The sequence below is a fragment of the Mugil cephalus genome, chromosome 4, assembly GCF_022458985.1.
Source record: "Mugil cephalus isolate CIBA_MC_2020 chromosome 4, CIBA_Mcephalus_1.1, whole genome shotgun sequence".
Lineage (NCBI taxonomy): Eukaryota > Metazoa > Chordata > Actinopteri > Mugiliformes > Mugilidae > Mugil > Mugil cephalus.
Genome location: NC_061773.1, coordinates 30,052,796 through 30,074,512, shown reverse-complemented (window position 1 = coordinate 30,074,512; position 21,717 = coordinate 30,052,796). Strand labels below are relative to the sequence as shown.

The 21,717-nt window shown below is 42.4% G+C and overlaps 2 protein-coding genes and 1 non-coding gene across 5 annotated transcripts in view; 2 read left to right on the top strand and 1 right to left on the bottom strand.

Moving 5' to 3' along the window:
• Positions 1 to 21,042, bottom strand: part of LOC125006473 (semaphorin-3D-like) — a 38,020-nt gene extending 16,978 nt beyond the window's left edge. Inside the window, exons 1-2 of one of the 3 annotated variants that reach the window (XM_047582522.1) lie at positions 20,876 to 21,042; positions 632 to 859 (exon numbers count right to left, since the gene is read on the bottom strand). In XM_047582522.1, the coding sequence (XP_047438478.1) occupies positions 632 to 800 (169 nt within the window). In that variant the 5' untranslated portion in view covers positions 801 to 859; positions 20,876 to 21,042. Of the gene's footprint in view, positions 1 to 631; positions 884 to 20,875 lie in introns of all 3 variants that reach the window. The other 2 variants (XM_047582521.1, XM_047582520.1) reach the window with 2 other exon arrangements.
• The window catches only part of LOC125006460 (nuclear factor 7, ovary-like), a 1,183,669-nt gene that overhangs the window by 20,583 nt on the left and 1,141,369 nt on the right, over positions 1 to 21,717 (top strand). The window lies entirely within an intron of this gene.
• trnat-ugu lies at positions 5,458 to 5,530 on the top strand. The gene has a single exon. It is a non-coding gene; the product is annotated as a tRNA-Thr (tRNA).

Genomic DNA, 21,717 nt, shown 5'->3' with positions numbered 1-21,717 from the left:
GCTAATTGTAATGCTACAGTGGAAGCTAATGATGTTGCTAGTTGTAATGCTACAGTGGAAGCTAATGATGATGCTAGTTGTAATGCTACAGTGGAAGTTAATGATGATGCTAGTTGTAATGCTACAGTGGAAGTTAATGATGATGCTAATGGTAATGCTGCAGTGGAAGCTAATGTCGATGCTAACGGTAATGCTATAGCAGAAGCTAATGTCGATGCTAACGGTAATGCTATAGCAGAAGCTAATGATGATGCTAATTGTAATGCTACAGTGGAAGCTAATGATGTTGCTAGTGGTAATGCTACAGTGGAAGTTAATGATGATGCTAATGGTAATGCTGCAGTGGAAGCTAATGTCGATGCTAATGGTAATGCTAGAGCAGAAGCTAATGACAATGTTAATAGTAATGCTATAGCAATAGCTAATGATGATGCTAATAGTAATGCTATAGTAGAAGCTAATGTCGATGCTAACGGTAATGCTATAGCAGAAGCTAATGATGTTGCTGGTTGTAATGCTACAGTGGAAGTTAATGATGACGCTAGTGGTAATGCTGCAGTGGAAGCTAATGTCGATGCTAACGGTACAGGCCCCTCCCCGCCCTCGCCAGGTAAATCCAGGTGTTTCCTACCTGAGTGGGACAGCTGGAGGCGGGGCCCCGTTTGGCTCCAGGTTCTGGCGTCTGGACTCGAGTCGGCGTCCGACGGCTTCATCCACAGCAGCTGGACGAGAAACACCGTCAGCGTCAGGAGAGGCCCCGCCCCTCCGGCCCTGACTCCTCCCACCGCCTGCGTGGTCATTTGTGGTCACTGGTGAGGAGCAGGACGTCCAGCCGGTCTCATCCCAGTCTGAGCTGCAGCTGATCAGGAGGAAGCAAACGTCACTGTGAGTTTTCATCAATGTTGGAGGAAAAAACATCGAAATCTCATCAAACTCTTTACAATTTAAACTATTTGTTCCCACAAAACGTTAAATGACCTCAGGTCTGAGTTCACGGTCCAGTTTATTGTTGTTTTAAACTTCTGTTTGTGTCTATTTTATGATGTTCATGGTCATTTTTTACCTCTAGATTGTTGTAACGTGTTTATTTGTGGCCACTTTGTGTCTATTTTGTTCATTCTGTGATGTCTGAGGCCATTTTATGTGTATTTGTTGTTTTTTTGTGTCTCTTTCTGGTCTTTTTATTGGGCGTATTTTATGTCTATTGGTTGCAAATTTCTTTCTCACTACGATGATTTTGTTTGTTGTGTTTTTGTGTGTCTTTGTGATGACTGTGCGTCTCTTTGTGATCATTTTGTGTCTCAGTGTTAATTTGATGATGTTGCATTTGTGGTAGTTTTGTGCGTATTTGAGGTAATTTTATATGTATTTGTTGTGGTTTTGTGCGTATTTGAGGTCACTTTGTGTCTCTTTGTGTCTGCACATGTTCATTTTGTGATGTTTGTGATCATCTTGTACGTCTTTGTTGTCATTAACTGTCTACTTGTGGCTCTTTTCGATCATTTTGTGTCCAATTACGACCTGTTTGAGTTACTTCATGGTCGTTTTGGGTTAATTTTGTGCCTTTTATTTTATCTTTTTGTCACTGTGATGGTTGTGCGTATTTGTTGTGTTTTTGTGTCTCTTTATGGCCATTTTGTTGTGATTTTACGTCTTATTACGACCTTTTCATGTGAATTTATGGCCGTTGTGGGGCTCCCGCTGTGTGTGTGTGTTGTCTGTGTGTTGACTGTGTGTTGAGTGTGTGTTGACTGTGTGTTGAGTGTGTGTTGAGTGTGTGTTGACTGTGTGTTGACTGTGTGTTGACTGTGTGTTGAGTGTGTGTTGAGTGTGTGTTGACTGTGTGTTCCTGACCATCGCAGTAAAACTGGACGTTCTTTCATTTAGAAAAACATTCCTCGTTTGAGCTGAAAGGCAGAACCAGGAGGTCACAACAGTTTCTCTTCTTGGCTGCTGCTGATGTCAGAAGAATGTAGAAAGACGACCAGAACATTTCCTCTGTCTGCACACACACACACACACACACAGACACACACACACACACTTAACATGCAGTAACCAGGCGGCCCAATAAAAAAAAGAATCTGATCCTCATAGACGATTAAATTCAAATTAAATCCAGATATGACGTCAGTTTGGGCTCATTTTGTGTCTATCTGTTGTAAAGTTTTTCATTTTGTGTCTTTGTTGTGTCTCTTTGTGATTACTGTCACTGCAGATGTTCATTGTGTGCCTATTTGTGCTCATTTTGTATCTCCTCATGGTCTTTTTGTGCATCTTTCTGGTCATTTGTTTCTCATTGACTTTCTCATTACTTCAAAGCTGTTTTGTTTTCTTTATGATCTATGTGTGTGTCTTTTTGTGTCTATTTTTTTTATTGGTAAATATTAAATCTGTACATTTGTGTTGTGCATGGACACTATGAAGAGTTGAAGTTGATGTCAGCTTGAAGTTAGCTTGATGTTGGCTTGATGTTAGCTTAATGTAAGCTTGGAGTTAGCTCGATGTTAGCTTGATGTTAGCTTGAAGCTGGCTCGATGTTAGCTTGATGTTAGCTTGAAGTTGGCTCGATGTTAGCTTGATGTTAGCTTGATGTTAGCTTGAAGTTGGCTCGATGTTAGCTTGATGTTAGCTTGAAGTTAGCTCGATGTTAGCTTGATGTTAGCTCGATGTTAGCTTGATTATAGCTTGAAGTTAGCTTGAAGTTAGCTTGATGTTGGCTTGATGTGAGCTTGAAGTTGGCTCGATGTTAGCTTGATGTTGGCTTGATGTTAGCTCGATGTTAGCTCGATGTTAGCTTGAAGTTAGCTTGATTATAGCGTAATGTTAGCTTGATGTTAGCTTGATGGGACTCTACTCGTCTCATTGTGCGGCTGGATTCTTGTGATAATTATAACTTCCATTTTTGCATAAACTAAACTAACTAAATTAACTCACATGTTGTTCAGAAGCTCCTGGACTTTGACTAATGGAGGAATAATGATGTGGAGGTTGTTTTAAAGGCCGTGTGGTGTATTATTTATCCAGAACAATGGATTTGTTGGGTTCCTTGAAGATGTTCAGCTCTGAGAGTCTGTTGAGAACCTGCAGCGATGGAACGAACGCTCCGAGGGAAACTCTAAATAAACCCCTGGAGGAAACTCATCCTCCGTCTGTTTGATTTGAAACAAACAAACTGTGAAGAACAGTTTATACGTAGAACAATGAGGTCAAAGGCAACAAGACGCAGACGTCACGTCCACAGATAGAAACAGAAATAGAAGGTTTATGTTTGTCTTTATTTGGCCACGTTCAGGTCAAAGATCATTTTATCTCCTACTAATGTTGATGTGTTTCCTCTCAGAAGGTTTCCCACAATGCATTTCAGATAAACATTTTGTGTCTATTTTGGTTATTTTGTGATGTTTGTGATTATTTGTTACTTTTTACGTCATTTTGTGTCTCTTTCTGATGTTTTTGTTGTGACTTTGTGGCACATTTTAACCTTTGTGAGTTGATTTATGGTCATTTTGTGTGTTTTTTCCTCCTGATTTAACCTTGTATGACCTGATGTTGTCTCCGATATGAGCCACTGCATCAACTTTCCTCACGTTAAATAAAGGTCCTCCGTGATTTTCTGGGCCGGATCAGAACCAGGTGAATGAAACGTGTGAAATGTTGTTTTTCTTTTCTCAGTTTGTCCACATGTAGGAGCTTTAATTCAAACACTGTTCCCACCACTAACATAGGAAGCTCCACACAAAGAGTTGACATTTCAGAGCCTATTTCAGGAGCTGGTGGTGGAGGAAGTGGGTTAAAGGGTCACGAGATACCGGAGCCGACTCATAAACACAGAACGTCTGATGGACGTCCTCCGGGTTCATTTCACTTTTCATCTTTAATGCGTCTGTTCTCAAAGTGGACGTCCTGACGTCCTGACGTCCCGACGTCCTGAGCAGCAGACGTCAGGACGTCAGGACGTCGGGACGGAGAAGACGCATCATGAGGATCCAACCAGACCAGGACTGACATCAGATCCACAAACCAGCCTGAACTGAGTCAGCAGGTCTGGTCCACATGTCTCTAGAAAGTCTGATTGACAGCGGAGACGTCATGTGATCCAGGACGAGTCCTCCAGCTGCTTCATGTGCTTCATTCTCACCGGATGAATGAATGAACCTTTTGGTTTGCTCTGTTTTTCCTGAGGACCTCTGGTCATTTAGAATCACTGTCACTTTAATCCTGTAATTTATGAAGTTCTGTTCACACAGGCCCAGTTTAATCCTGGACTAATTCATAATAATGTCTGGTCTTAATCCCGTATGAATCATCCATGTCTGTGGTTTGTAAAGATTATCTGGAGCCTGTTTCTGGTAACACAGATAAAACTGATCCACAGTGAATCTACATCTTTTTATGCGTCTCGTCTCTTGTTTCATCTGATGAATCAAAGTGTGACAGATGTTAGGGAGCAAAGACACATTCATCCATTCAGACCAGGATGAACCCATTAAATCCACCATTAATGTTTTCATGTGTGAAGGTGGAGCTGCTTTAATTATTTCAAGTTTCTTTATTTTGCACAATTTTTACAAATACACATAAAATATTACAAATAAATAATGAGACAGTTCAAGAAGAGGCAAAAAAAAAAAAAACACAGCGGGTTAACTGAAGCCTCCACCTTATAATATTATTATATTATTATTATATATTATTATATTATAATAAATTAAAGTCTGTGCTTCCTGCTGCTGTTTGGCTCCACAATGAAAACTCGTAATATGTGATATATTATTAGTCCTCAAAGTTCAAGAACCAAGAACCAAAGCAGAGGCTCAAACAAATAGTTAATTATAGCACTGTGTGTGTGTGTGTGTGTGTGTGTGTGTGTGTGTGTGTTATTTTCCGCCTCCACATCAGCAGCACAACAATAAACTCTGATAAAGTCTTCACGCTGTTCCTGCTGATTTAGAACCTGGACCCGACACCCACAATGCAACAGGAAGACTGAATAAAGACCAAATAAAGACGCTGGGAACCACAACATCCTCCACCTGCAACACTCTGCATCACAAACAGCTTTACAACTAAAAACACTGGAAACTGTCTCTGGTCCAGGTCTAGGCCCCTGTTCCTGGTCCTAATCTGAATGTGACTCCACATGTGTCCCCAGCCACCACCGTCAGATCTGATCTCTAAATATCCAGCGCCATCATCTGAAAGAATAAAGAGTCGGGGAAAAGGAACCGGCTGGATTTGGACCCGTCCAGGTTAAAAGTGTTGGGGGGTCCAGTGGCTCCAAAGGGGACCATCAAGATCTGGTCTCTGATGACTTCTCTAATAAAAACCCAGTAGAAAATAATGAATCTATAATCCGTCCAGTTTGATCCCATTAACACTAACAGTGTGTGGCTCATGTCTAAACGCTGAAGTCGGCCATTTTCTCTCTAACAGCTGTGATTTGGACAGGACAGTGGCTCTGTAGCTCAGTGGTTAGAGCACTGGTCTTGTAAACCAGGGGTCGTGAGTTCAATTCTCACTAGGGCCTTTCTGACGTTTAGAGACGTGGTTTTACATCACTGTTCTTATTCTGATTATGAAACTGTTTCCATTTAATGAACTGAACTATTACAAAACACGTAATAAATAACCAGACATTTCTAAAGAAACAGAAATGGGACGTCTGCATAGTTCCAGGTCTACGACTCCAAAACTAAAACCTTGTGAAACCCAGGAAAAAAAACTGGAGTTAATATCTTCAGTGTCATTTTTTGCATTTTTTAAATTCATCAGATTGGTTCCTCTGTGGTTAAATATTCCTCCTCATCATGTGTTAGATAGTGGAGCAGGTTATTTCTCTGAACTCTTCTCCTCAAGCTGAAGTTCTAATAACTTTATCAAATAGTTGATGTGCAGCCTCCTGCACAAAAGTCTGAAGTCATAATAAAAAGTCAGAATTCTGAGGGAAAAAAATAAGAAAAATGAATTTGCTGTAATGTTTAACATTAACATTTCTGATCCTTTTCTGTCCGAGTGGAAGAAGTTTTACCATCGAACGTCTGGAGGACGATCTGCATCACAAGTTTACCTCCTAAAAAAGCTTCTTGTTTCTGATCCAAATCTCAAATTTCAGTTTATTTGAATGTAGTCTGGTGTAGAAAGCAGCAACGTTTAGTTTTATTGAGATTCAGTGGAAAACCTCATTTAACAGTGAATCCATCCAGGGTTTAGTTTTATATTTCTCTTGACTGAGACGTTTCTAAGAAACGTTTTATTTCCATCAGAGCTGCAGAAATCGATCCTCCGGCCGAGTCAGTGTCTCTGCGATAGAACCTGGAAGACGTCAGGAAAAACAAGACAAACACGAGAAACCAGGACGAGACCGCGACTGATTGATGGGGGAAGTTTTACAAAGTTCTCCAGGTTCTGAACGTTCTAATCCAGTTTGTCTCCACCCCTGGAAGACGAATCCCTGCTGAGGTTACGGCCCTGTTTCTGGGGGAGGGAGGGGGAGTCGTCTCTAATCTGTTTTGCAAGATTTACAGTCTGTAAATCTCCTTGAGGAACATTTGTGATCTGTTACGTGGGGCCGTATAAATATAATGAAAACCGACTTCTGCTGGAGACAAATGGAAACTGGATTTTTAAGGAGGACACAGACGAATTCCTCCAACTAGGAAACTTCCGCAAAGAGAGAAAACACTAAAAAAATAGTACGACAACTACAAAAACAAACACAGAAACACGACACAAGACGACAACAGGAAAGTTTCAGGAGCTTTTAAAGACAGAAGAAGCTGCTGAGACGGTTGATGTCCACGGTTAAAACGTATTAACTCGTCCATTCAAATGATCTGAAGACAGACATAAATAATAATAAATAAATGATAATAATACATTTCTACAGTGAAATAGAGAAATAAAATAAAAGTCTCCTCATGCATCTAACTGACTCATAGTTCAGATCCTGGTGAATAATTAGTTATTCAGTTAATTAGGGGAAGTTTTTAACTAATGGTTATAAAGCTGTTTTTCACCTAATTGTTTTTTATCTCACGGTTTATTAAGCTAATTGTTTTAGCAGTTTTTTACCTAAACGTTTTAACTAATTGTTTTTAGCTACCAATTTTAGCTAACTGTTTTTTTTTATTTTTTAGCTACCTATTTATTCAGCTAACTGTTATTAAACGAACCATTATTATCTAATTGTTTTTAAGATATTTTCTTACCTAGCCGTTTTTTAGCTAACTGTTGCTAAGTGCTAAATGTCAACACCAGGATTCATGGGGCTCAGAAAGTGAAAGTGGATGAAATAAATCTGGAGACACTGGAGAAGCTTCTTATTGAATCAATGGAGTCAAACCTGGAGGAGCTCCGCCCACTGACTAGAGGGGAGGAGCTCCGCCCACTGACTAGAGGGGAGGAGCTCCGCCCACTGACTAGAGAGGAGGAGCGGGGCGGAGCTCCGCCCACAGACTAGAGGGGAGGAGCTCCGCCCACTGACTAGAGAGGAGGAGCGGGGCGGAGCTCCGCCCACAGACTAGAGGAGAGGAGCTCCACCCACAGACTAGAGGGGAGGAGCTCCGCCCACAGACTAGAGGGGAGGAGCTCCGCCCACAGACTAAAGAGGAGGAGCTCCACCCACAGACTAGAGGGGAGGAGCTCCGCCCACTGACTAGAGAGGAGGAGCGGGGCGGAGCTCCGCCCACTGACTAGAGGGGAGGAGCTCCGCCCACAGACTAAAGAGGAGGAGCTCCACCCACAGACTAAAGAGGAGGAGCTCCACCCACTGACTAGAGGGGAGGAGCTCCGCCCACTGACTAGAGGGGAGGAGCTCCGCCCACTGACTAGAGAGGAGGAGCGGGGCGGAGCTCCGCCCACTGACTAGAGGGGAGGAGCTCCGCCCACTGACTAGAGAGGAGGAGCGGGGCGGAGCTCCGCCCACAGACTAGAGGAGAGGAGCTCCACCCACAGACTAGAGGGGAGGAGCTCCGCCCACAGACTAGAGGGGAGGAGCTCCGCCCACAGACTAAAGAGGAGGAGCTCCACCCACAGACTAGAGGGGAGGAGCTCCACCCACTGACTAGAGAGGAGGAGCGGGGAGGAGCTCCGCCCACAGACTAGAGGGGAGGAGCTCCACCCACAGACTAGAGGGGAGGGGCTCCGCCCACAGACTAGAGGAGAGGAGCTCCGCCCACAGACTAGAGGGGAGGAGCTCCGCCCACAGACTAAAGAGGAGGAGCTCCACCCACAGACTAGAGGGGAGGAGCTCCACCCACTGACTAGAGAGGAGGAGCGGGGAGGAGCTCCGCCCACAGACTAGAGGGGAGGAGCTCCACCCACAGACTAGAGGGGAGGGGCTCCGCCCACAGACTAGAGGAGAGGAGCTCCGCCCACAGACTAGAGGGGAGGAGCTCCGCCCAGGTGTTAGAGTGTGTTACCTGGGCTACAGGTCGTGTATTTAAACATGAGTCCTGAGACGTCTCTGTCCTGTGTCCTCTGGACCTGTCAGGGTCAAACTGGTGAGGACGTCTTCCTCCATGTCCTGATATCGGCCTCTAACCCTCAACACTGACACAGATGAAGAACATCGTGTTTTTCCAGAGGACGACATCAGCTGACAGTCAAGACAAACACACAGAGCTGTGGGAACCGAACTCAGCTGTACGACAGATTCTGGGAAGAGGAAGTTATCTCTCTATCCTCTCTCTCTCTCTCTCTCTCTATCTGAGGAAATGTTTTCCCTCTGTCTCTCTGGGGGTTTCTGGGAAGAGGAAAAGAGTTGACGTCATCCTCTTGCAGATGTCTGATGGAGACCGAGTAGAAGAGGAAGTGGAGCCTCCGGCCTCACGACTCGTTTCCTTGGTCTCATTCTTTCACCTGCAGCCACTCGCTCATCTTATACTCTCAGGGAGAAAAGAGAAGAGAAGGTTTCTACAGTTAAACAGATGGAGAGAATATTAAATAAAGACGAGATAGGAAGGAAGGAAGGAAGGAAGGAAGGAAGGAAGGAAGGAAGCAGTGGGCCGGTTTTCTGTCGTAGTTATTTGTATTTTCTATTTTTTCAGTTATTTCTTATTGAAAGTCTCCTGTTCTTGTACGTCCTGCTGCTCCACTGTACATTAATCCATTAATCTATTAATCTATTAATCTCACCGTACATCCATACGTTAACACATTAATCCATTAATCTATTAATCTATTAATCTCACCGTACATCCATACGTTAACACATTAATCCATTAATCTATTAATACATTAATCTATTAACACATTAATCCATTAATCTATTAATACATTAATACATTAATCTATTAATCTATTAACACATTAAATCAAACCATGTGGACAAATACAGTTTTTTCTGAATGTGAATCTGAAAACTGTCTGAAGCCCTGAAGGTTAAAAAGACTCAAACCTGCTCAGATTTCAGCAGCTTTTACACGTTTCTTCTACATGTGTCTAAGAACCTCATTAGAACCTCATTAGAACCTCGTTAGAACCTCGTTAGTGGATCTGGAGCCGGGTGACTTCATACTGCAGGTGTTTTCTTTAGTTCCTGGACTCTGGACCTGAGCTCACACATGGATCAGACGTCACTGCTCGTTGTTCTGTTTCTAAAAGTCGTTTCTAAAAGTCGTCCAGTCTCCACAGAGAGGACACGACTCCTCCCGGGACAGAATGTGAAGCTGTGTCCACACGTTGGACGTTTGACTGTGTGATAAAACACGTTACACTACATGTAATTAACAGATGATACGCAGACGAAATAAATAACACACTGGTTCCAACACAGAGAAACTATTTATCTTTATCGTCCAGAGGAAAGTTAAACTTTAACCCCCTGGAGAACAAACAGCTACTAAACACTGTTAACTCTGTGGAACCGTTTGGAAGGAAGAACTAGAACTATAGAATTTAAAAATCCTTTCCCAAGTGACCTTACTCCAAGCCCCGCCCCCAAACAGTCATCGTCCAATCATACATCCGTTACTATGAAAACAACGTCCACCAAGCAGCTGACCTCCATCAGGAACTGATAGCTAGCTAGTTAGCACTGAGCTAGCTAGTTAGCATTCTGTCATAATTGTAAAAGTGTTTCTCAGAGTTATGATGAATATCAGTAACATTAGTGGCTGTAATCTAACGCTGAACGCTGGAGGAACGTCACGTCTGATTAGAACATCACATAGTACGTTGACCTGAGTAAGACCACGACGTCCACCTCTGAGGTTCCACTCGGTCTGAGGGAACGTTGAAGCCAGACTTCCTCCTCTCACTAGTCTCACTCCCAGGATCCAGGAGCAAACACTATTTATTCCCAGTGTGATGAAGACAAGAAGTCGTCCTCCCTCATTAGGGACACTGGGACCGGTCTATTCACTGGGACCGGTCTATTCACTGGGTCTGGAGGTGGGTGGGACTGGGACCAAACAAAGATGTGAATACGTGTGAAGCTTAAACTTCAGCTCCATCCTCCTCCTCCTCCTCCTCCTCCTCCTCTGTGTTTTTGAAGAGAGGAGTCGGCCTTAATTCCTCCTGACAGCTGTCACTCAGGGAGGAGGGACCGACCCCCCCCCCATCACAGAAGACTGTTCCACCTAAAACCAGAAAGAGTTTCAAAATACAACTGGACTCAGAGTTTAGAGACGTTTCATCTGAGGAGCTTCTTCAGTTCTGAGTCTGGAGGAAGTTTGAGGTTTATATAGAAAAACATCAGAAACTGGTTCAACCAACGTCCATTAACTCTGTGAATGTGTGAATGCTCCAGAAACATCATCAGCCTCAAGGTCTCCAGACTCTGGTTCCTGATGGTTTTACTACGTCCTACTTCCTTCAGCTGATACTCAACAAGTCATTTAACACCAACTGATGCAACTAACACAAACAACAAACAAGACACAACCAGAGTGTTTTGCTGATAAGTGTGAGTGGGTTTCTCATATATAAATATATATATATGATCAGGTTGGGTCTTTGGCCTGAGAGCGTTGAGGACGTTTTACTGGCCTTCGTGCAGCAGCTCTGACTTCAGGAGCGGTTTCTCAGAGACGTCTGCAGCTCCAGCTCCTGGTGGTTCTTCAAACAATGGTTTTCTATGGGTGGAAGTCAGCGACCGTGCATCATTGTGTTCTGAGCGTCACCACCCAGATGCTTTTCTTTTGTATCGGCCCCACGAGGGACGTCCAGTCTTCTGACCCTGATGAGAAAACGAAGGGGACGCGTTCGCTCGGCCTCGTGGAGTCCAGCTTCGTCCTCTCTGACGTCTCTTCTTCTTATCCCTCGTAACGTCCTTAGTGTCAGACGTGTTTCTCCTCATATCTAACTTGTTGTTCATTCATATCATATAAGCTCTGGGTTAAATGATCTTTGTTTATCTCTGAATACACTCGTTTTCAAATAGGAAAACATTTGATCCACAGAGCAACGGAAACGTTTTCTATGATCCTCGGCTTCATGCTGACACCATTATTCTAGGCACAGAAGCCGTTTTCTACTTCAGAGACTGTAGGAATTTACTAAGATGGAGAAAATGTTTGTCTTCTGTTGTGTTAAATGTCATCATGAAGCCATTTTAACTTGCAAACCTGTCAAGTTTAACCCCGACACAACACAAAGGGTTAATGCAGCGGTGCAGGAGGGTTTGGGATGAAGGGAGGGGGGGTTCAGGTCGACTGGCAGCCTGTAAATCAGCTGAACCTCTAGAGGCAAATAAAACCTTCAAACCTTCAAAGCTTCACACTGAGACTGATTCCAGATCTGAATCTCTGTATCTGACTCCCACTGCCTCCATATCTGCACATGTCACAACCCTGACGCTGATCCAGACCACGAGCGCCAGATACGAGCTACGAGATACGAGATACGAGATACGCCCTGGAATCCTACACACACACACACACACACACACACACACACACACACACACACACACACACACACACACACACACACACACACACAGCTCATATTCAACAGGTTCTTTAACACCAGCTGATGTAATTGTCAGTTAAAAACTACAAACAAAGAAGAAAGAAACTGAAGGCAGCTGCAGTGAAGTCTGATATAACGTCACATCCTGAGTGTTTGGTGACGTCCGTGGACTCATGACTTCAGGCAGATTAAACCTAAACCTTTGATTTATGGTTTAGTTAGTTTGTCCACTTATGTTTGAGCCTCTGAAATGAGGAGACTCAGTTTAAAACGTTTGCCATTCGTTAACGTTTCATCGAATGTTTTAGTTTAACCTCCTGGATTCAACCTGAACGTCTGCTCTTTGATTTCAGATCAAACATGGAGACTGAGTCACCGTCCAGATGAGACGCAGACCAGACCAGGAAGGATCTCACTGAAGAAGAAGAAGAAGAAGAAGAAGAAGAAGAAGAAGAAGAAGAAGAAGAAGAAGAATCCTGTGACTAAACATGTGAAGAAGTTTCCACTCAGGTCAAAGGCTGCAGACAAACAAACACTGACGCTGCCACGTTTAGAAGAAGAGCAAAGTTTCCTGGAGACTGATCTTCCAGAGATTTAGGGAGTTTATGACCAGAACATTTGTGGAGCAGAGAACACGAGGTACGAGCTCCTCTCTCCACATTAACTCTGACTCCAGAGGAGACTTTAGGAAGCTACAGGAACCAAAGCTAGGACATTTACCTCCAGATCAGGAGGCAAATAAAATCTAGATGTGGACGTTCTCAGCTTCAGCTTCACTGACTTCTATGAGAAGCTGCTCCAGAGTAAAGGACCTGGTTAAAGAGCTGAAGAGAAAAATAATCTCATATTGTTTCTGGCCTGAACCTCCTCTTTAAAACCTTTAAAGGGTCTTTTGTGTTTAAAGTCATTTTATTTGTTTGAGGAGCTTCACTTTAAAGCTTCTTCCCCCGACATTTAACTAAAACATTTCCAGATCTCAGGAAAAACTCCCTGAGGTGTTCAGAGTGTGTGAGATGCAGAGATTACTGTGAATTAACGGCGATTATAGAGGATCAGTGTATGTGGAAAATAAGATGAATTACATTTTGTCTTGGTCTCTGCTTCATCACAGGACTAACTGCTCACATGTGTGTGTTTTAGTTCAGAGGAGAAGGAGTTCAGGTAACATTTACACTCCTGTAAAATCCTCTGAGGACTTTTATTTTGACAGGTACAGGTTTAACGTGTCTTGTTGACTCTTAATAATGTAACTAATATTTCTTGGAATTCAGGGTAATAAGATGATTCATTATCCTCTCAATTAATTTTTGAACGTAGTTTAAATGTTTTTTTCCAGGCTGCGTTTAGCGTTTAATAAACTGAAGTGTCGTAAGTGTAGTTCCTCTAACGTCCACCGGAGGCTCCACCTGTGAGTCAGTCTCCATAGATGTTAAATAAGGAAGGAAGGAAGGAAATAAATTAATTAGCGATTAAATCCTGCGTTAACTACGGAAATAATGCGACTAATCGTGATTAAAAATTTTAATAAATACTGACCATTCTTATTTCTACTCCTGCTAATTTACAACTAATTTTTCATTGAAGGCGTCGCCGTGAAGAACGTAAACACATAAAAGAAGTTAAAGCTCATCTCTCTCTGGGACAGAATCTGGGTGCTTTGCTTCCAGGTTCCTGTGAAGGTCTCAGAGAGGAAGGAAACGCTCGGTCTGCCAGAAAAACTTTATTGTTGCCTGAGTCCTGATAGACGGCAATTAATTAGCTGTCTAGACAAACACAATAAAACAATAGGGTCCCATCATCCTGGGCTGAGGTGAGGGAGGAGTGAACCACTGCTGCTCTACTCGATCTTCACTACAACAAACCTGTCTCTAGAAATAATAAAAACATGATTTATTAGCAACAGATAACGAATCCCAGTCTGTTTGATTTGGCTGCAACTCTCTGAACTCTGATATGACGACATCAATGGTGCTTCAGAACAAAAAATAATCAACATATCTCACTCGTTAGCTCATGAGCTACAACATCTGAGCTGAAAGGCTGTTGATTTAACTTTCTCGTATAGGCTAACACAGCAGCTAACATTGTCTAGTGTAGGAGAGCTAACATTGCCTTGTTTTGTATAATTAAGATTGTAAATCTTCTATAGGCTAACATAACAGCTAACATTACTTTGTATAGGCTAACATAGCAGCTAACATTGTCTAGTATAGGAGAGCTAACATTACCTTGTTTACGAGAGCTAACATTACCTTGTTTTGTATAATTAAGATTGTAAATCTTCTATAGGCTAACATAGCAGCTAACATTACTTTGTATAGGCTAACATAGCAGCTAACATTGTCTAGTATAGGAGAGCTACCATTATCTTGTTTTGGATAATTAAGTGGCTAACATTATCTTCTATAGGCTAACATAGCAGCTAACATTATCTTGTTTACGCTAACACAGTAGCTAAAATTACTTTGTACAGGCTAACATAGCAGTTAACATAATCTTGTTTAGGCTAACACGGCAGCTAACATTACTTTGTATAGGCTAACATAGCAGTTAACATTATCTCGTTTAACCTAGCATAACAGCTAATGTTACATTGTTAAGGCTAATTATGTAGGGCTAACATAGCAGCGAATTTTACCACATAAAACCCCACCTGGACTTCCCCTGTTAGCATGCCAATGTTAGCATTCAGCTTCGTTAGCATCGTTAAAAAATAGACCACGGCTCTCTCTCCAACATCATTAATTATTCAGATATTAGGCTAGAGAGAGGCTAAATGGTAGCGCTTCCTAGCCTCCAAGCTAATGGTAGCTACTCCTAGCCTCCCAGCTACTCCTAGCCTCCCAGCTAACAGTAGCTTCTCCAACTAGAATTTAATAAACAAGCTAAAGTTACTGAAAAATGAATAATACTGTATCTTATATCTCCTCTTTCTTTCACTCGTTTAAAGTCGTATCAACATGTGTTTTTACTTCACGTAATTGATGTTCGTCATTACAGTAATTTGTCATTTTAAATTTAATGACTGAAACATTTAGTCCTCATAGTCCCACGGATACAGCTGCATACGTGCTGGTTTCTATCTATTTGTGTATGTAATGAATGTATATGTGTATATGTGATGTTTGAGAAGTAGATTGATGATAGAACAACACGAAGCTCAGAGTTACACCCAGTGCAGCTGAAATCCCTCCATCCTAACGTCACCCTGTCTGCGGTAATGGAGGAAACCTTCTCACCAGGTTTATCAGGTTTCCATGGAGACGGGTCCAGGAAGTGACGCCTCACTCTGTGAGGACTGAGCGTTTATTATTCCCACACTGAGAGTTTAGATTTGGTCATAACATCACAGCTACGTGTTGGACTGATTATTTTCCGTTGTATTACACAGTTTTTATTTAAAGTTAAGTGAAGAGCAACACAACTGTTGAATCATCTGAACATTTCAATTCATAAATATTTCCTCAGTAACATGATGATCTGGAACGATTTAAAACTAGAGCGACATGACTCAGGAGGTGTCAGCTGATGGTAGCTTTTCCTAGCCTGCTAGCTAATAGTAGCTTTACATAGCCTCCCAGCTAATAGTAGCTCTTCCTAGCCTCCTAGCTAATAGTAACTCTTCTTAGCCTCGCAGCTAATAGTAGCTCTTCCTAGCCTCCCAGCTAATAGTAGCTTTACCTAGCCTCCCAGCTAATAGTAGCTTCTCCTAGCCTCCCAGCTAATAGTAACTCTTTCTGACCTTCTAGCTAACAGTAGCTGTGACTGTAGCTTAGCGTTTAACTGTCTTTTTAACATCTTCCTACAGTAGCACGTTTGCTAACATTAGCCTGTAGAGTTAGCATGCTTACTGTTGCTAGGCTACAGCTGCTCTGTGTCCATGTAGACTCGTTTCTCTCTCATTGATTTTATTTTTTTTTAATAAAAATACTGAGTTTAATCCTAAACATTAAACATGGCTGATAATCAGCCAGAGGAGTCTGAGGATCTGTAAACGCGTCACACGACCAGTTCATCTCAGTGTCCAACATTTCTGCAGCTCCTTAATCGACCGAGATACTAATGCACCGTCTTTGTTGTTGTTTCCTGCGTTATCTGACACATAAGTCGCCTTCTTTAAACTGACTAACGATCAGAGGACGTGAGTGTAGAGCTGTGCTGGTGTTTTTGTTTTCTCCCTCTCGATCTCATTCACACACTCAGGAAACAGCAGAGGAGGAAGGAAAAACAAAAAGCCAACAGAGCATCGCAGCGACAATGAGCCCATTCTAGGCCGACAGGACGGACAGCAAAACCAAACCCGTGAGACTGTCCGAAGTCTGGAGCTCGTTCAACAAAAACGGACCAAGACAAAAACGTATTGTTTCCCTTTAACGATTCCTCTAATTGATACGGAGGCCGGGGATTAACGATGCAGATTAGAGTCTAGCGCCACCATGTGGTCAGTAGAATACTGTATCAGCTGCTGTCTCTGATGGATCTCTACCTACCACTGGACCAGAACCAGGACACATGGTGGCTGAGGTGAAACATCTGTTCATGGTAAATGTTCCCAGGCTACGCACCGAGTGTTAGGTTGTAAAAAGGATCCTGTGGTGAAGCTAATGTGTCTGTTGTGTCTCTAACTCCACTCTCTGGTAAATCTAGTAAAATACTATTTACTATTAATAGGCTAAGAAGAGCTACTGTTAGCTGGGAGGCTAGGAAGAGCTACTGTTAGCTGAGAGGCTAGGAAGTGCTACTATCAGCTGGGAGTCTAAGATGAGCTACTGTTAGCTGGGAGGCTAGGAAGAGCTACTGTTAGCTGGAAGGCTAGGATGAGCTACTGTTAGCTGGGAGGCTAGGAAGAGCTACTGTTAGCTGGGAGGCTAGGAAGAGCTACTGTTAGCTGGGAGGCTAGGAAAAGCTACTGTTAGCTGGGAGTCTAAGATGAGCTACTGTTAGCTCTGAGGCTAGGATGAGCTACTGTTAGCTGGGAGGCTAGGAAGAGCTACTGTTAGCTGAGAGGCTAGGAAGAGCTACTGTTAAGTGAGAGGCTAGGAAGAGCTGCTGTTAACTGAGAGGCTACGAAGAGCTACTGTTAGCTGAGAGGCTAGGAAGAGCTACTGTTAACTGAGAGGCTAGAAAGAGCTGCTGTTAGCTGGGAGGCTAGGAAGAGTCTCGATTGAGTCGAGTTGTTGTAGATGTTGTTGTTGTGCATGGCTGCTGATGTTGCTGCTGATGTGTCTCGCTGAACTGAGGACACGTAGCAATAAAAAATAAAAAGATGAACTCTTGTGTTGCTGTTTGTTTTGGAGGTGTAACATGATCCACCCACACGGCCTTCATACTGGACCCCCCTGAACTACAGGAACTGAAGGATGAAGAAGAAGTTGCTAAGTTGCTAGTTGCTAATAGTAGTGCTCCCTAGCCTCTCAGCTAGTTCTTGCTATAGCATCCAAACTAATAGTAGCTCTTCATAGCCTTCCAGCTAATAGCAGCTCTTCCTAGCCTCCCAGCTAATAGTTACCAGATAATAATAGGTAACATCAGATCAGGACTCATCCCTACGTCGACTAAATAAAGTTCCTCTGTCAGACTCTTCAGTATTTTGAGTTTTAACCACAGAACCAGCCCTGAGGGTCCAACACATTCCTACATTGACTATTAAACGAGGCGACTCCTTCTTTAGGGTGTGTTATTGTTTGTTTTTTATTTAATGTCTTTTGTGGTAAAGGAACTAGAAGGTGGGGAATTTCTCAGCTTCGCCAAAGAGTTTGTCTCTATCTCTGTCTCTAAAACAAAACAAACCAGAGGATTCCCAGGAGCTGGATGACTGTGGTCTGAAGACGTTCATTGAGTCACACCAGAAGCTTCTTGGAGCGTATAGAGGATGTTTGTCTGGGCTCCTCATCACAGGCATGTTCCTGTGGTTTTAAAGACGTTTTAATCGGAGCGTTGAAGGTTTTATTTTATGATGATGACCCAGGATCAGGCTGAACATGATGAAACTCTGAGCAAGTCTGAAAACATCCTTCAGTCAACAGGAACATTTCCACCGACTGTTCAGACGACGACGAAGCAGCTACAACGTTCACCAGGCACATTTCCTCAGAGGAGAAACAAACACAGGCTAGGAAGAGCTACTATTAGCACGCAGGCTAGGAAGAGCTACTATTAGCATGCAGGCTAGGAAGAGCTACTATTAGCTTGGTAGTTAGGTAGAGCTACTATTAGCACGCAGGCTAGGAAGAGCTACTATTAGCGCGGAGGCTAGGAAGAGCTACTATTAGCATGGTAGTTAGGTAGAACTACTATTAGCATGGAGGCTAGGAAGAGCTACTATTAGCACGCAGGCTAGGAAGAGCTACTATTAGCATGCAGGCTAGGAAGAGCTACTATTAGCATGGAGGCTAGGAAGAGCTACTATTAACACGCAGGCTAGGAAGAGCTACTATTAGCATGCAGGCTAGGAAGAGCTACTATTAGCATGCAGGTTAGGAAGAGCAACTATTAGCTTGGTAGTTAGGTAGAGCTACTATAAGCATGGTAGTTAGGTAGAACTACTATTAGCATGGAGGCTAGGAAGAGCTACTATTAGCATGCAGGCTAGGAAGAGCTACTATTAGCTTGGTAGTTAGGAAGAGCTACTATTAGCATGCAGGTTAGGAAGAGCAACTATTAGCTTGGTAGTTAGGTAGAGCTACTATTAGCATGGTAGTTAGGTAGAACTACTATTAGCATGGAGGCTAGGAAGAGCTACTATTAGCATGCAGGCTAGGAAGAGCTACTATTAGCTTGGTAGTTAGGTAGAGCTACTATTAGCATGGAGGCTAGGAAGAGCTACTATTAGCATGCAGGCTAGGAAGAGCTACTATTAGCTTGGTAGTTAGGTAGAGCTACTATTAGCATGGAGGCTAGGTAGAGCTACTATTAGCTTGGTAGTTAGGAAGAGCTACTATTAGCATGCAGGCTAGGAAGAGCTACTATTAGCTTGGATATATAATATAAGTATAATTAAATTTATCTTATCTTTTACAAGCAGCTGTAATAAACACAAAGTAAGAATAATATAAAATTTTCAACAATATAAATATAAAACAGATCCAGGTTCATGTAAAACAGGTGAAGTTAACTCGATTTAATCAACTTTAATCACAATTAAATCTAAATCTTAATCTAAATAAACTACTGGAAGAGTTCATGTCCATTCAACACATAGAGGAGGAGAAGCAGGAGGAGGAGGAGGAGGAAGATGAGGAGAAGCAGGAGGAGGAGGAGGAGGAGGAGGAGGAGAAGGAGCAGGTTGAGGAGGAGCAGGAGGAGGAACTTTACTCGTCCGATCTTTCTATTTCAGGTCAAAGTCTCCGTCGTCCTCGTCGTCTCTGAATCAGTCTCATTAGTTTCTTCATGTTCTCAAAACAAGAACTGATTCTTTTCTCTACTTCTCGTCTCTTTGAGCCTCGAACCGTCAGATAAAACTTTTATCAGCTTCCTCTGATGATTCTTTGACGTCTGGAGACACGAGATAAATAATAAATGAATAAAATAAAGGAATGAATCCTGATCGCAGATCTAATTTAAACTCATTTACACAGGTGAGTTTAAACACTCAGCATCCTGATCCTTCTTTGCTTATTCAACATGTTCTATGGAGACTGAGTCACTGGTGGAGCCTCTAGTGGACGTTAGAGGAACTACAGCTCCACGTATCTCAACAGGTGGATGTTTCTTAGTTTATAAAGTTTATTTTTTACATTCTAATGAAAAAACATGAACTATATCAGTTAGTTGTAACCTTACATGTCCTCAGCGTTCAAATGAGTAAAAATCTATGACAACGTTTATTGTTTTAGGGCCAATTTAAAAGGTTTAAGATTCATTAGTGTCTGAATAGAAACAAATACAAAAATAGAAAAATGATCATAGGTTTAATTTGAACAGATGAGTTCATTTATTAAACATATTCCTGTCTAAGTGTGAACGGAGCAAAAAAATAAACTGAAGAGAGAAGCAATGAAATGTTTTCTGCTGCATGAAAGAGGCGACGCAAGGACACGAAGCTTCATAAAGACGAGACCACGCGGGACAGGAAGCAGCCGTCCCACGTTCAGCAAAGAGACGACCACGTCCAAAACAGGAAGAGCCGAGACAATGGAGCAGAGTTTAGTCAGAGAACAACCAGGCAGCCCCAACAGGACCAGAACATCTGGGACATGTGGGACATCTGGGACATCTGAATGATCCTAAAACATCTGGGACATGTGGACTAGTGACATGTGATGTGGATGCATCACAGAGAGAATTAAACTGATTCCTGGAAACAAAGTCGTTCTAAAGACTCTTTAATTATCAGGAAAATCTTAAAAGAACCAAAACCTGGACGAACAAATCTGGAACTTCCTCAATGATCATAAACATCACAACAGGAACCAAAAGAAGAAAAAAAAAAACATCATGAGACACAAAAAAATCAATGGAAAAATGGTTCAAACTTGACATGAAGAGACGAGAAACAGACACAAACCTCAACATGAAGCAGCAGATTCTCTTCACATTCACCCAGAACCAGTAAAACTTCTACAGGTACAGGAGCAGTAACGTCTGAAAACAGACTCGCGTTCATTCATAAAAACCTCCTGGACTCCTCTCAGCAGCTCCACAGGAATCCGCTAAACTTCCTAAAAGATCAGGTCGTCTCCTTCAGGGGCTCCAGGGTTCTATGAAAACCTCCTCAGAGACCCTCAAACACACGCAGACTCATTTCTAACAAACACCTGAACGCATCTCAGTCACCACTAAAACCTCCTCAGAGACTCAGACTCATTCATAAGAACCAGGATCATCATTAAACCTGGTCCTCCTTTAGGACCAGATCCAGTCCCACTGCCCAGGACTGAGGCTGGTTCCTGCACAGCGACCGCATCCAGAATAAAATAAAATAAAATAAAACAAAATAAAGAACCTTCTTTAAACTCACCGAGTGTTGGTCTCCGTTCCTGGGTCTCTGATCCGGTTACTTCTCGGTGGATTTCCGGGTTTAATGTTTCTGGGTCTCTGGGTCTAGTTCCTACAGGTCCTCCCGAGGTCGCTCCACCTGGAGCCTCCGCTCGTTAATGAGGAGCTGCGGGTCTGAGCCGCTTCTTCAGGGACCGGCCGCTCCTCAGGGCTGCCTTCACGGCCAGCTCGGAAAAATCACACTCCCGCACTTTAATCGGGGTTTAGATAATCACATAAATACAAGAAACATAGAAAACAACTACGGAAATATACAAAAATGTACAAAATAACTACAAAAATATACAAAGCTACTACGAAAAGATTTCAAACTATACAAAAAGATACAAAAACTACAAAAAACTACAAAAAGATACAAAAACTACAAAAAGATACAAAAACTACAAAAAAATACAAAAAACTACGAAAAGAGGCAAAAAGATACAAGATAACAGGAAAAACGTCACAAAATGATACAAAACAATTACAAAAAGGGCCGCAAAGAGAAGCAAAGCGCATTTGACTCTGACTGAAACGGTGCCTCCCTCTAGTGGACAGATTAGGAACAGCAGAAATTTTCATTCTTCATCTCAGAAATTTAGTGAAATTAATGTAAAATGGACTCGAATAGATGTAATAATTAGAAATAAACAATTAAAAGAGATATTTTATTTTATTCGCGGCTAATTTATTATAAAACAACAGACACTGATTTTACCATGAACACATGCAACATTTATTTTCTTTGTTCTAAACACTGGTACTTTGAGTTGGAGCTGCTGTAGTGAAAAGTAATTTCCCTCTGGGATCAACGAAGTAATTCTG